This window comes from Diabrotica undecimpunctata, chromosome 2, assembly GCF_040954645.1.
Source record: "Diabrotica undecimpunctata isolate CICGRU chromosome 2, icDiaUnde3, whole genome shotgun sequence".
NCBI classification, from domain to species: domain Eukaryota; kingdom Metazoa; phylum Arthropoda; class Insecta; order Coleoptera; family Chrysomelidae; genus Diabrotica; species Diabrotica undecimpunctata.
In genome coordinates, this window is record NC_092804.1 from 79164262 (window position 1) to 79178748 (window position 14487).

The window sequence follows — 14487 nt, forward strand, 5'->3', positions numbered from 1 at the left end:
CTCATATTTCATTTTTATCGCCTTCAGAATCTGAACTGTTATCTCCAATGTTAATTATTACAGGTTCGATATTAATATTACGGGAAGGTGGTTCACCCTGTATATTAGATTATAATTTGAAAAAATAGTAAATTAAAATATTAATTTATGCGTTACTGTGCGCACGTGCGAATTTTTGCCACCATGTACCAACTTGAAGCAACCTGTTATACATTTTTGGAATCAGCTCAGCAAGAAAAATCTATGAATTGAAAAAAATGGGGTTTCCATTAAAAAAATGGTGATGACGTAATCATACTATGTGGTTCACCATGTAGGTTAAATTTTAATTTGAAAAAATAGTAAATTAAAATTAAAATTCGACCTGTTTCAGGAATTTCTAATACTGTTGTTTATTTAGCTAATAATGAATTTATGCGTTATTTTATGGACGCACTGTATATATTTTCTTGTCGATTCATCTTGACTAATTGTAACAGCTTTGGTTTTAACTGATGTTCATCAAAATTAACGTTGTGTTTTTTTAACCTATCTATAATGTCTGATTTTAACCATTTAGCGGAAGTTGTTTTATTCATGATTTCACTATGGTAGAGTGCGTTGTCCATGACAATCAAAGATGGGTGTGCTAAATTAGGAAGTAATTGTGTACTTATTCATTTAGTAAATATTGTACTGTTGATTTCTGAAATAAAACCTTTTGCTGAACGGGCATCAACCATAATAAATCTTTTTCCATCACAACTACCTGGTTTACGTACACTTCTGGTGTTGTCATCCTGCAACGACATCATTTTATTTCCTCTACAAAAATCTACATTTCGTCGAAAAATAAAACTTCTAATGGATATGTACTAGTTCTGTTTTCCTGTATTTACGTAATAAACACGCTCGTTGTTCTGCGATAGGTATGAGTTCTTTCAATTAAAGATCTTCAATGATCGTCATTTGTAAATTTAAAGCCCAAATCTTTTAATATTCTACTCAAGGATGTTTTACTTGTAGAAACAATTTATTTAGCCTGCAGTTCATTGATCAACACTTCACGGGTTAAATGTTTCTCTAAATAGTTATTTATTTTAATACATTATACTATATTATTTTAAGTCCTAGGTACTCGTAATTCTCAATAGAAAATTGGTTTACTTACTATTCTGGTACATATTATATATTGTATTTCGAATTTCCATGTTATTGTCCTCAGGTAAATCAGTAGTTTTCGTTTTTAAAAGTGGTCTGATCTTTGCAGGAGAAGATAAAGCCATAGTGTATGTACTTAGGATAAAACAGGATTTTTTTTTATCTTTTTCGTATATTGTATACTGTTTTTCTCGCTAATTTAGGTGAAGCTGCTACCCTCTAAAACAAAGTTAAAATATTATCAATATTTTTAATTAAAATTAAAAAAACCAAAAATTAAAAGTTCCTAATTATAAACATTTTGTTACATAATAAATGCAAAAAATAATATAATGATATATATTTATGCTAGTCATCATTAAGCTATATACACCAAACGCCAGTTAACTTGGCGACGGAATACGCACAACGTCACTGAGAAATAGATTATGTTTACCCCTCATGATTCTCCTATTGGTTTACAATTTCTGATAAGTAGTTTCAGTGGCGTAACGGTATAGTTGAAATAATTATTACACAATTAAAAAAGTAGTAATATTTTTTCGCAAGCTTTAATATATCATTAGAAAGATGAAATTGTTATTATTTTTTTAGTCAATTTAAAAAGAAAGCCACTGGTTTATATCCGTATCTCTTTAATTTAACATACATACAAAATAATAATTATGACTGAATTTAATTAACAAATAAAACTAAACTCTGTACTGGAAGATTCGCTGTTAATATTTATAATAATAGGAGCTATTTCCATGGCGTTATCAACCACTATCTCGCTGTACATGTATTCATCTTCCTTCTTAATGACATGGTCACATCGTTTTCTCCACTCATCAGTTCATTTGATAGCGAATTAAAATTAATTTATTGTACAAACTTAGCTGTTGTTTCTTTCACAGTTTTCAAGGTATCTGCTTCGAGCTTAAAATTTTTGAAATAATTAAACACATTATATATGATCTCACGAGATTGTCCATTAATAACAGAATTAGTCTTTCTATTACTTTCTAACGGCATCATTTAAAGATACTGTCACAAACACACTTAACTATTCAAAATAATAAGAAGTCTGAAAATAACAGCCGCACTTCACTTTTGTGTTACGCACCTGACTACTGGGAGGAGACTGATGACAACCACCGAATCCACCCTAAGCGGACTTCAATTTTGGGTTTGTGCACCTCGCCAACTTAAGTGGCGTTGACAGTAATACTGCACATTTGAAAATTGTACTTTTTGACGTGACAACGTCTTAAATTAGGTTGTGGCTCGGAGTCACTCATGAAAAAGTGTAACGCCCGCTCACGTCTGTTACGATGAGTCACCGAACGAGAGAGAGGCCCGCCGGACCGGCGAATGCCTTGCGTCTCTCTCCCACTCAAACATGATCGGTCCGCTGCGCGCGCAGCACTAGAGAATTAGGCGCGTTGAATCACATTACAGTGATTCCTTTTTTGTAATTCAAAGTACCCGATTAAATTTAAAAAGAGTTCTTGTGCTTGTGAGAATAAGAGTTTTTCGAGGTGTTTAAATTCAAATATGGTTGTGTGAACTAATCAATACATTTGTCCTCTGTGTATTCCTACGATCCCTTTAGTACCGCTCGGACTCGTGGAATGCATCCCGCTAAACACAAGAGTGTGAGTCGTTAAGAGTGACAGACGCAACTTGACATTAAAACCTCATATTGAATTCGTTTTGTTCGTTGTTTCGTAAAGTAGTGTAAACCATGGTAATTAGCGGTAAGTCTACCTAGTTTTACCTGAACCTATAAATTATTTTTAATTGTTTATTGCAACCATTTAAATGTTGATAATTATTTGCACCTATGAGTAAAAGTTCATTCATCTCGCCAGGGCTATCGAAGGATAGTTGGTGTTAATTTAATTATTATTAATTATCATAATAATTCATTGTTTGTTTAATTCGCCACACCAGGCATAATCTAAAAAAATTCAATAAAATATTTTCTTTTCGTCATTTCTTTCACTTTTGCGGAAATTTAAATAAAATCATTCCTTAACTGTGTGAATGAGGTTAACTTTGTATGTATAATAATGGCAAAAAAAGTACACTTACCATAAAATTGCAAACTCCAAAATAAAATTAGTTGTGAAAACAACTGTTTGTATAATATAAATAACTTCTAAATACAAAAACAGGACAAAAAAAAACAGCAAAAAATCCAACAAACTGACAGTCAGAAACGTCACAAATTGTTCTTAAAATCTGAAAACAACAATTAAGATCATTGTCTTAAAACTTGTATGGCCTTCATTATCACATGCAGTTAGGATTCAGATTAAAGAATCCTGATTCCATAGAGCAAGCAATGGCTTTCGCTAAAGAAGAGGAAAATTTTATTACCTACAAAAATGGAAGTAATAATATAAGACTCTCAAATTTTAATAATTCTCGTTCTCATAAAAATTCTAATAGAAATTCAAATAATAATTCACACTTTCTATTTCCAAATAGAAATGATTACTCTCTAAATCAGAATTTTTCAAAATCGTCCAAGTTTTTCAAACAATCGATTTAACAATAATAATGGTAGCTATAGAGAATAAATTAGTGTTTTTTAAATAAAGTAGGTTTGTACACACATACTCAGTCATTTAGTCAAAGTCAAATTTAATCAAATTACTTTGCTTTCCAACACAATCTACTATATTTTTGAAAAAGTGGAAACTGCAATCTCTTTTGCAAAAATATACCTTTTTCTGTAGAACATCCCGTAGAACTTTTAAATGAAATAAAGAAAGCAAAATCTCAGACAAAGTCAAAATTAATTACTTTTGATACTACACTAGGAAAAATTATTCAGTATCAGAAAATAATAAATATTAAAAGCTATTTAGTAAACTCTATAATTACATTTGTATTAGAGATTTCAGTAGTTGAATCGGGAATATATTATTATTACCAACTATTCCTTATTTCCGCTCCTATAAACAACTCAAATTATCTTATTCATTTACCTTACAATGGCAAACCATCCAACACCAAAATACTACAGACATTCCAGTCAAAAACTATTCGTATGTTAGCTAAAGCCCCATAGTATGTGTCAAACCAAACCCTTCATGCAGACCTCAACATCCACTTCATCAATGATGTGATTGCTGACCACTCCAGAAGATACATGAATCGCAGCGCAGACCATCCAAACCATCTCATAGACGAATTATTCAACCCCCCACTAGTTGACAGACGTCTAAAAAGACTTTGGCCAGAAGATCTAGCTGCTAGGTAAATTCCAGAGAGTCGTCAATGGACGACTCCTGCCACAAGCCAAGAACAGACATCATATTTACTTATTACTGTATTGAAGTAGATTGTAAATTAGCAATAAATAAATAAATAGAAAAAAATTTACCTTACAAACTTTTCCTTGCACTTAATGAATTTAGCTATATCTATATGGAAGATATATGCACAGAAATAGGCTCAGAATAGTAGATACCTAAAGGAAGTAATAAACTAACGATAACCAAAGAAAGCCCTTGTGCAAACCAGTTAATAAATTTCAAAAATAAAGAAAAAATTGATAGAATCCACAACAATCAGCGACGAAAAAATGGGTAGTTACAGTTTCAAACGAAGAATTAGCTATTATCAAGTGCCCAAACTCAAAAAAAAAAAAATTACCAATACATGGAAGCTATGTTTTAGAAGCATTTTCCGAATGTACCATGAAAATCAAGAATGAAGTCTTCCAAATGATACAAATCAGTAAGTCACTTTGCTCATATAAATCTTCCAAAAGTTATTCTTTCTATTAATATTTTCAAAATGAAAGTTTAAATATTTCAGCAATAAACCTTAATACAATTAACCATAGAAAGACAAAAGATATTCTTTTATAGAAAAGTTAGAAACACAAAAATATAATTTAAAAGATAATGATTTCACATATTTAACCAAATATTGTAAAAATGTGTGTCAAAGAAGACAATAAAGAACAAAAGGAGAAACCCAAGGATTTATTGTGTAAAGAAGCACACCCCAAGGATACACTTCTTTCTAGGCGACAATGAGGTATGTCCCTGGATTATCCATTTTGCAAGAACATATATGTGTTTAATTATTTTCAGGGCTTTTAGGTTTGTAGGTGTTAGCATACTTAGAAATTGTATGTTTTCAATAAATAAATTTTGTTACTGAATTCATTTTTTATGTTGCATCTATTGTTACTATCTTTTAGAGAAGTTTATCTTGCTGCATTTTTCATATGGTAGTGTGAAGTGTGTATTTGCACATTTTATGCAGTCAGGAGTTTACACTGTAGTTTCTGAAACAGATCCTCAGAGAAAAATTACCTATTAGGATGACAGTTTTACAATATCCTTGTTAAGGGGTGTATTATTCCAGTTTCCAAAAAACTTTTTGGGTTGAAAATTTTGTTCACTGGAATATTTCATTTATGTGTTTAATAAAATAATTAATAAAAACAGATAAATATATTTGATTTTAAAACTTACAAAATACAAAAAGAATAATTACAATAAACATATATGAAAAGTTATGGAATACGCACATATATATTTGGGGTATCTAAATTATCTATCCAATAAATATTAGCATTGCATTCATTATCCCCTTTCACAAATTATATCAACAACACTTGGTTCCATTAAAACTGGCTCTAGACATCTATGGGCAGCTGACCCTAATATTTCATCCAGTAAAAAATGTACCAAATTTTCATCAGCAATAAACCTCCAAAGATATAATTGTAAATAATGTGTGTCCACTTGGATTTGTTGCAATCCATATTTGCTAAATGTTTTAAGCCTTACACATTCCATAAACGTCTTTAAGCTTATTTTAATAATTCCTGTTAATATAGACACTTTATTAAATTGTACTGATGAGAAAATATCTATTCTTTCACTAAATAATCTGTGCATATTAGAAACTAGGGCAGAATCCAAAGGATTAGATGTATAATTAGACCAATTAGATCTATACTGGTGTCTTGGCAGGGAAATACTATGTGCTTTACGACTAGAATCACTACTATGTTCAGTACCATTGTTTCCATGATCTTCATATAACTGTGTTACAGTTGAGTCTATGGCTGAAATATCTTCTACTACTCGCTTCATAACAGCTCTAACAGTTCTTGGCTCTATAGTGTTAAGCCAATCTCTCGTTTCTACACTCTTTCTTAACATTTGTGAGCAGTTAAGACCTTGAATTCTAACAAAAAAATTTAGCAATTCTTGTGCAGACTCTTGCATTGAATTTGTAATTTCTATTTCATTGGAGACAGCAAGATTTTCTTGAGCATTTATATTGAATAATTCATCTGTCTGAGATAATATAAAATGGACATGGCCATTTTGAAAATCTACACAGAATTTAGATAACAAAAGTAAGAGAGTTGGTGGAATTTTTGGGTCAGATGCACCTTTAGTGCAAAAACTTCTTGCTGTAGCAGTTAAATGGTGAAGGAAACAAACTATTAAACCTTCCCTAACATTATCTATGCAAAAACTATCTTTGAATTGTGGTTTATAAGCAAAATTAATATTAGGTTGTAGGAAAATTACTAAATCTTGTAACACTCCTTTTACTTTTTCCACAATAGTAATGACCAATGAATTTAATAATTCATTTAAATTTTTTGAGGATTCTTCCTGTGTAATTAGTTTTGGAGTAGTTAGTGCTTGCCTAATTTTGGTTAATGTGTCAGCAAAATGCATCTTTAGAATCTGTAAGTGGGATTTGCATTGTTTTCTGGCTGCATTTATAACAATTTCAGCTGCAACATTGGCAAAGTCAATATCTTTACAGAGAGTATTACTCTCTATTCTTTTGTAAAATCTGTCAAGTGCTTGCACCAATATAGAAGTATCCCCAACATCTTGCTCTGAATCAACTTTATTTTGGACAAGTTCAAAATATTTTTTCATGTTATCTTGTACAAAACTGTCTAATTCAACTGCAGCAAAATTTTCAAATATATCACTATTTTCAATGTTTTCCATATGTAGTCTATTTATAAACATATCATGGAATGAAGCAACAATTAAACACAGATCACTTAAGAAACCTGAACAACCTAGATCAACAAACTCAATAATATCACGTTGCTCACTTTGATCTTTTAACATAACTAACTGTTCTGCCAAACGTTTTTCAGCACAAGATAAAAATTCCATACATAACTCTTTAGCAGGTTCATCTAACTTTAACAGTAAATCAACAGCTTCTGCTAATTCCTTAGCTGATGCATCTGAATTACCAAATTGTTTTCTTAATTCTCTCTTCAGTTCAATTAAAATCAATTCACAATCTCCTTTGATACCTTGAAATGAAGGCATATCACCATATTGCTGTAACACACGCTGAGCATGGAGATAATCTTGTGTAGCTTGAACATAATTTTTTTCTTCCATTCGAGCTTTAAGTGTAGTTGGTAGTTTAAAGAGAAATTGTAACTTCTGTAAAAGAGCATGTATTCCAGATAACTTACTAATTGTTTGTCTAGTATCTTGCAATGTATCGTTTATTTTGTCTGAAAAAGATGTTATTGTAGCCATATTGGAAGCCAACAGATCCATTTGTGTCTCCATTTTTTTGAAATCATTCTTCATTTTTTTTATTGTGTCTGTAGCAGATATAAATTTGTTATAATTTTCGTATACTAAAGTCTGCATGTCTGAGTGTAATGTTTGTGTATCCTTCACTACTTCAACTTCATGATCCAATATTTGTTTCAAAGAATATTCCTTGAATACCTTTTCTAGATACATATTTGGATTAAAGTTGGATCCATTTATATCCAAAGGATTCGGCTTCTTCTCTGACATACTTAATAAACGATTATAATGATTAAAATTTTTTAATGGAGCTAGAACTACTTGTACATGTTCTCAAATACCAAACAAAACATATAATTTTGTTATGTACTATGTAAAAATTTTTTAATTTTGTTGTAACAGTCAAATGTCATAATAATTAATACAAAAATGACAAATGACAAAAACTGATATGAACATTGCAACAGTTCAGTACCCAGTACCTCAGTCCAGTCCTCAGTAGTAGTGATGGAAACACCTGGTTCGTTTCGGTGACCCGGGTCTTAAATACCAGGTCAATCATTAAAATGATCCGTTCATAAAGATCCGTTCATATGAACGACTAATTAAATTTATTGTGTAAAGGTCAAGTGTGTAGAGTTTAATATTGGTATGTTTATGAATCTTTCTGAGAGTATATGAATTAATGATAATGCAGGACCCGTTCATAGAGATTCGTTCATTAGAACGACTTTAATTATATTGCTGTTAATGTGTAGAATTCGATATTATTAAAACTATAAATTTAAGATTGAAATAATATAGTTTAAGGTTAACATTTAAATTTGTATTTCTCAAATCATCTTCAGAAATCGTTACAATATAAAAAAATACTTGAAACAGTTAAGTCAAATTACAAATTCGACATTGTTATGTTTATGAATAAATGATAATGCAACAATTAAAATGGATTTTATTTCCTACATATTTATAAACAAAAAATACCAAAAAAAAAAAAAATACTTTAAAAATGTGAGCACTTCGCGTCGAATAAAAATAATTAAACTAATAATTTTTGGGTTTACAAATAAAATTTGTGAAACTTTATTTCCACTTAATCTATTTCGTTTATCTGTCTCGCTTTTGAACAAATTTGTTCTGATGAAACCGACGTAGCAACAATGTAGAGTTTTTCTTGACCAACTCAAATAGATGGGGATAAATATGACTCCTTTGATCCCACCATTGAAATGGATTGTCCTTTCTAGCCTGTAGAGGTTCACCAAGGTACTTATCAACCTTTGGTAGGGGCTTCCCCGTTCCAAGTAATTTAGCAGCGTCATGAATTGACCGATCAATATATCGTTATAGTTCGTTTCGTAAACACTAGACGGCGTCATTCATAGGGTCACTTGAACGATAGGGTCACAGAACGTGATTGTATCAATCACGGGCCTTGAGAGGATTCGATCTTTGTGAACGGATCGTTCGTGACCTTCTCATCACTACTCAGTAGTAGTCAGTACGTTCAAAGGAAATAATTTACTATGTAAGTGTAAATCCTTTTTATTATTTAAAAGAAATCAGCCTTAAATATGTAAATATATCGTACATCTATTGTGTCTCATCATGGTCTCATACATATAAAAGCCATAAAAAAAAAAGAATATACAAAAACAGTAATGAGTAACGATTTTAGGTATTATTATGATATATTGTTTTTTTATTATAGTAACTTTTTTTTTCTTTTTTAAATCTGCTTTTATCCTCGTTGTGTCAGAAGATGTGTCAAAATTAAAATTGTAAAGTCGACTTTACACTACATGATTTTATCATATGAGATTTGTTATGATTCCTCGTTTCTATAATATTTAAAAAAATCGTGTTTACACTGAATGATAAGTAATGACTTATGATATGAGTGAATATGAGGTTTTATTGATTTTTCTTTTTGTTTATGGTCATATAGATATAAGACACAGTATAGGTAATAACTACAGTAGACTCCCTCTATAACGAGAACTGAAATGACAGACTAATTACCTCGTTATATATCAGACAATAATAATACTGTGCATACATATGAATCTGTAGTTTTCTAAACCATTAACTTCCTATAGTGAAGCCATTCGGAGCAATATAAGATGCTAATAAATATTGTTTGAATGGCGTTTTTGAAAAAAAGTTATTTACTTTTATTGTCAATAAACATAAAAGAGTTGTTTACTTTTATTATCAATGATATACGTTAAAACCAAAAATCTGTACTTATATTTTTTTCCAACTACATAATGTATAAAGCGTATTTTCAAGGATAACATAAACTATTGCTTCTGCAATTTTAAGAACTCTGTCATTTTTAACTGCTTTAAATGGTCCAGTATCATTCTAACTATCATATTTTCTAAAGATGTGAAATAGTTGTATTTATTCATTGTAAAGAAGTTTATTGCGGGCTGCAGTTAAGTTCATTGAGGAGCTGTTTGAAAAGGTATTTATTTATAGCCACGACCGGACCAAAAACGTAAAAAAACATGTTTTTGGATCTTATTTTCTCTCGTTATAACCAAATTTGCCTCGCTATAGAGGATTATAGTTCAATAGAAATTTCACGGGACATCTAATGTATCTCGTTATAAGCGAAACCTCGTAATAACCGTGTTCGTTATAGAGGGAGTATACTGTATTAGATTGGAAAATAAATCTTTGCTTACATTGGCTTCCCAAATTTTAATAATAATACGCCGGCAACAACTGCGTACAGCTAATAGTAAGAAGAAAAAGATCAGACGCCTTTGGGCTCGCAGGTGGATCTTACGAAGAAATAGTGGACAGGACATATCAAATTAAGTGTTTATATTATAACCAATTAAAAATAATTAATAAAGAAACTAAACTAAAATTATGACTAAGAAGACTATAAAACACTAAACTAAAAATAAAATAAACTAAATAAATAATAAAAGAAAAATTCTACACAATAGCACAGATTAGGCAACAGGCTGAATATCAATGCAAAAAACAAAAAATAAATAAATAAATAAAGGATGTTGTCTCTCGGTAAGGAAATGTCGCTGAATTGACATAAGAATAAGGCGCAATATTTAAATATGTTGGTGTTACCCAATGACGTTGTTACCGGTATTATGTCGACTTTACACTATGTACATGATTTATTATGTGATTTGTCATATGATTTGGTCATAAAGTGAAATTTACATGTTTACACTGTGTGATTTGTCATATAATTTTGTCATAAGCACTGTCATGCGCCTCGTCATAGCTTGTCAGAGGAGAATAGGACGGTACCTATTCCGCATGATAAAATCATATGATTTTCGGTAATAATACGGGTAACACCAACATATTTAAATATCGCGCCTTATTCTTATGACATTCCCTTACCGAGAGACAACATTCTTTATTCATTAATTTTATTATTTTTTGTTTGTTGCATTGATATTGAATCTATTATGCTATTATATAATGTGTGCTATTGTGTCGTATTTTTCTTTTATTATTTATTTAGTTTATTTTATTCTTAGTTTAGTGTTTTATAGACTTCTTAGTCATACTTTTAGTTTAGTTTCTTTATTAATTATTTTTAATTTGGTATAATATCAACACTAAATTTGATATACCCTGTCCACGATTTCTTCGTAAGAACCACCTGCAAGCCCAAAGGCGTCTGATCGTTTTCTTCTCACTGCTGTAATCTGTACGCAGTTGTTGCCGGCGTGTTATTATTAAAAGTCGGGAAGCCAATGCAATCAACGATTTATTTTCCATTATAATGGTTTAAAAATCTAATAGTTGATACCTATACTGTGTTTAATATCCCTATGACCATAAACAAAAAGAAAATTCTAGAAAACCTCACTCATTGTCACACATATTATAAGTCATAACATAACTTATCATGCAGTGTAAACACAATTTTTTTAAACATCATAGAAACGAGGAATCAGAACAAATCTCATATGATATTGTCATATGATAAAATCATGTAATGTAATGTCTACTTAAGAGCCACCTGCGAGCCCAAAGGTGTGTGGTCTTTTTCTTCTTACTGCTATACGCTGTTGTTGCCGGCGTATTATTATTAAAAGTCGGGAAGCCAATGCAATCAAAGATTTATATTCCATTATAATAGTTTAAAAATCTAATAGTTGATACCTATACTGTGTCTAATATCTCTATGACCATAAACAAAAAGAGAAATCAATAAAACCTCACTCATTGTCACTAATATCATAAGTCATAACTTATCATGCAGTGTAAATACGATTTTTTAAAACATCATAGAAACGAGGAATCATAACAAATCTCATATGATATTGCCATATGATAAAATCATGTAGTGTACAGTCTACTTTATTATCGAAAATCATATGATTTTATCATGCGGAATAGGTACCGTCCTATTCTCCTATGACGAGCCGCATGAAAGTGCTTATGACAAAATCTATATGACAAATCACACAGTGTAAACATGTAAATTTCACTCCATGACAAATCAGATGATAAATTATGTAGTGTAAATAGAGATATGTAAGAGATCTCTCTCTTATACACACTTTACACTACATGATTTATCATGTGATTTGTTATGTGATTTGTTCATGAAGTGAAATTTACATGTTTACACTGTGTGATTTGTCATATGATTTTGTCATAAGCACTGTCATGCGGCTCGTCATAGCTTGTCACAGGAGAATAGGTCGGTACCTATTCCGCATGATAAAATCATATGATTTTCGGTATTAAGTAGACTTTACATTACATGATTTTATCATATGAGATTTGTTATGATTCCTAGTTTCTATGATGTTTTAAAATATCGTGTTTACACTGCATGATAAGTTATGACTTATGATATGAGTGACAATGAGTGAGGTTTTCTTGATTTTTCTTTTTGTTTATGGTCATAGAGATATTAGACACAATATAGGTATCAACTATTAGATTTTTAAACCATTATAATGTAAAATAAATCGTTGATTGCATTGGCTTCCCGACTTTTAATAATAACACGCCGGCAACAACTGCGTACAGATTACAGCAGTAAGAAGAAAAAGATCAGACGCCTTTGGGCTTGCAGGTGGCTCTTACGAAGAAATCGTGGACAGGGTATATCAAATTTAGTGTTGATATTATACCAAATTAAAAATAAATAATAAAGAAACTAAACTAAAAGTATGACTAAGAAGACTATAAAACACTAAACTAAGAATAAAATAAACTAAATAAATAATAATAGAAAAATACGATACAATAGCACACATTAGATAATAGGTTCAATATCAATGCAACAAACAAAAAATAAATAAATAATAAAGAATGCTGTCTGTTGGTAAAGGAATGTCGCTGAATTGACATAAGAATAAGGCGCGATATTTAAATATGTTGGTGTTACCCGTATTATTACCGAAAATCATATGATTTTATCATGCGGAATAGGTACCGTCCTATTCTCCTCTGACAAGCTATGACGAGGCGCATGACAGTGCTTATGACAAAATTATATGACAAATCACACAGTGTAAACATGTAAATTTCACTTTATGACCAAATCATATGACAAATCACATGATAAATCATGTAGTGTAAAGTGTGTATTAATACGGGTAACACCAACATACAGTCCATCTAATTTAGATAACGATTTACGTCATTATCTACGTCAGAGATTGAAGTTGACATAGTTGCCAAAGTATAAAAAAATCCTGAATCCATTTTAAATCAAATAGGTCACATAATTATTGCAAAAGTGGATTATACAACAAAACAAAATAATATTTAATGTAAATAAATAGAAACAATACAAGAGTTAAAAAATAATCTTGTTAAAAACAATTTGAGCCGCTTGTTTAAAAAACAACATAGTTTAATTAATAGTAAATAATAAAAACAAAACTAAAGTGTCAACACCGCAACTATTAAATAAGTGTTACCAATTTATGCCAAAATATCACCTTCGTTCGATTACAGTTACAGTGTGTTCCGAACAAATGTTCTTCATAAAAACGATTTATAATGCATTTATACAAATTAAATGAAACATATTATTGTGTATTTCTTTAAGTTAACATGAATAAAAATCTTTAAACATTATTTCTACGCGTATATAATAAAATATGTCTAGTGGCTGTAATGCCAGTGTACTCGGTAAAGTGATTCTAAAAAAGAACACACCTACACCCTAAATATTTCGTGTTGGTATCATGTGACGTCACAGGGTACGACGCCGATGACGTGCCTCGTTATATAAATTAGATGAAGTGTACTTAAATATTGCGCCTTATTCTTATGTCAATTCAGCAACATTCCCTTACCGAGAGACAACATTCTTTATGTAATTATTGTTTGTTACATTGATATTAAACTTATTATCTAATGTCTGCTATTGTGTCGTATTTTTCTTTTATTATTTATTTAACTTATTTTATTCTTAGTTTAGTGTTTTATAGTCTTCTTAGTCATAATTTTAGTTTAGTTTCTTTATTAATTATTTTTAATTTGGTATAATATCAACACTAAATTTGATATACCTTGTCCACGATTTCTTCGCAAGGACCACCTGCGAGCCCAAAGGCGTCTGATCTTTTTCTTCTTACTGCTGTAGGCTGTACACAGTTGTTACCGTCGTATTATTATTAAAAGTCAGGAAGCCAATGCAATCAAAGATTTATTTTCCATTATAATGGTTTCAAAATCTAATAGTTGATACCTATACTCTGTCTAATATCTCTATGACCATAAACAAAAAGAAAATTCAATAAAACCTCACTCATTGTCACTCATATCATAAGTCATAACT

General features: G+C 30.5%; 1 protein-coding gene across 1 annotated transcript; it reads right to left on the bottom strand.

Moving 5' to 3' along the window:
• Positions 1 to 5585: 5585 nt before the first annotated feature.
• Positions 5586 to 8116, bottom strand: Vps51 (vacuolar protein sorting 51). The gene has a single exon (XM_072523124.1). It carries the CDS (start codon positions 7956 to 7958, stop codon positions 5733 to 5735), a length of 2226 nt encoding a protein of 741 aa, XP_072379225.1. The 5' UTR covers positions 7959 to 8116; the 3' UTR covers positions 5586 to 5732.
• Between the last annotated feature and the right edge of the window lie 6371 nt (positions 8117 to 14487).

Bases quoted from the DNA above. Each gene is read 5' to 3' on its own strand.
- Vps51 (XM_072523124.1), bottom strand. From the start codon at position 7,958: ATGTCAGAGAAGAAGCCGAATCCTTTGGATATAAATGGATCCAACTTT.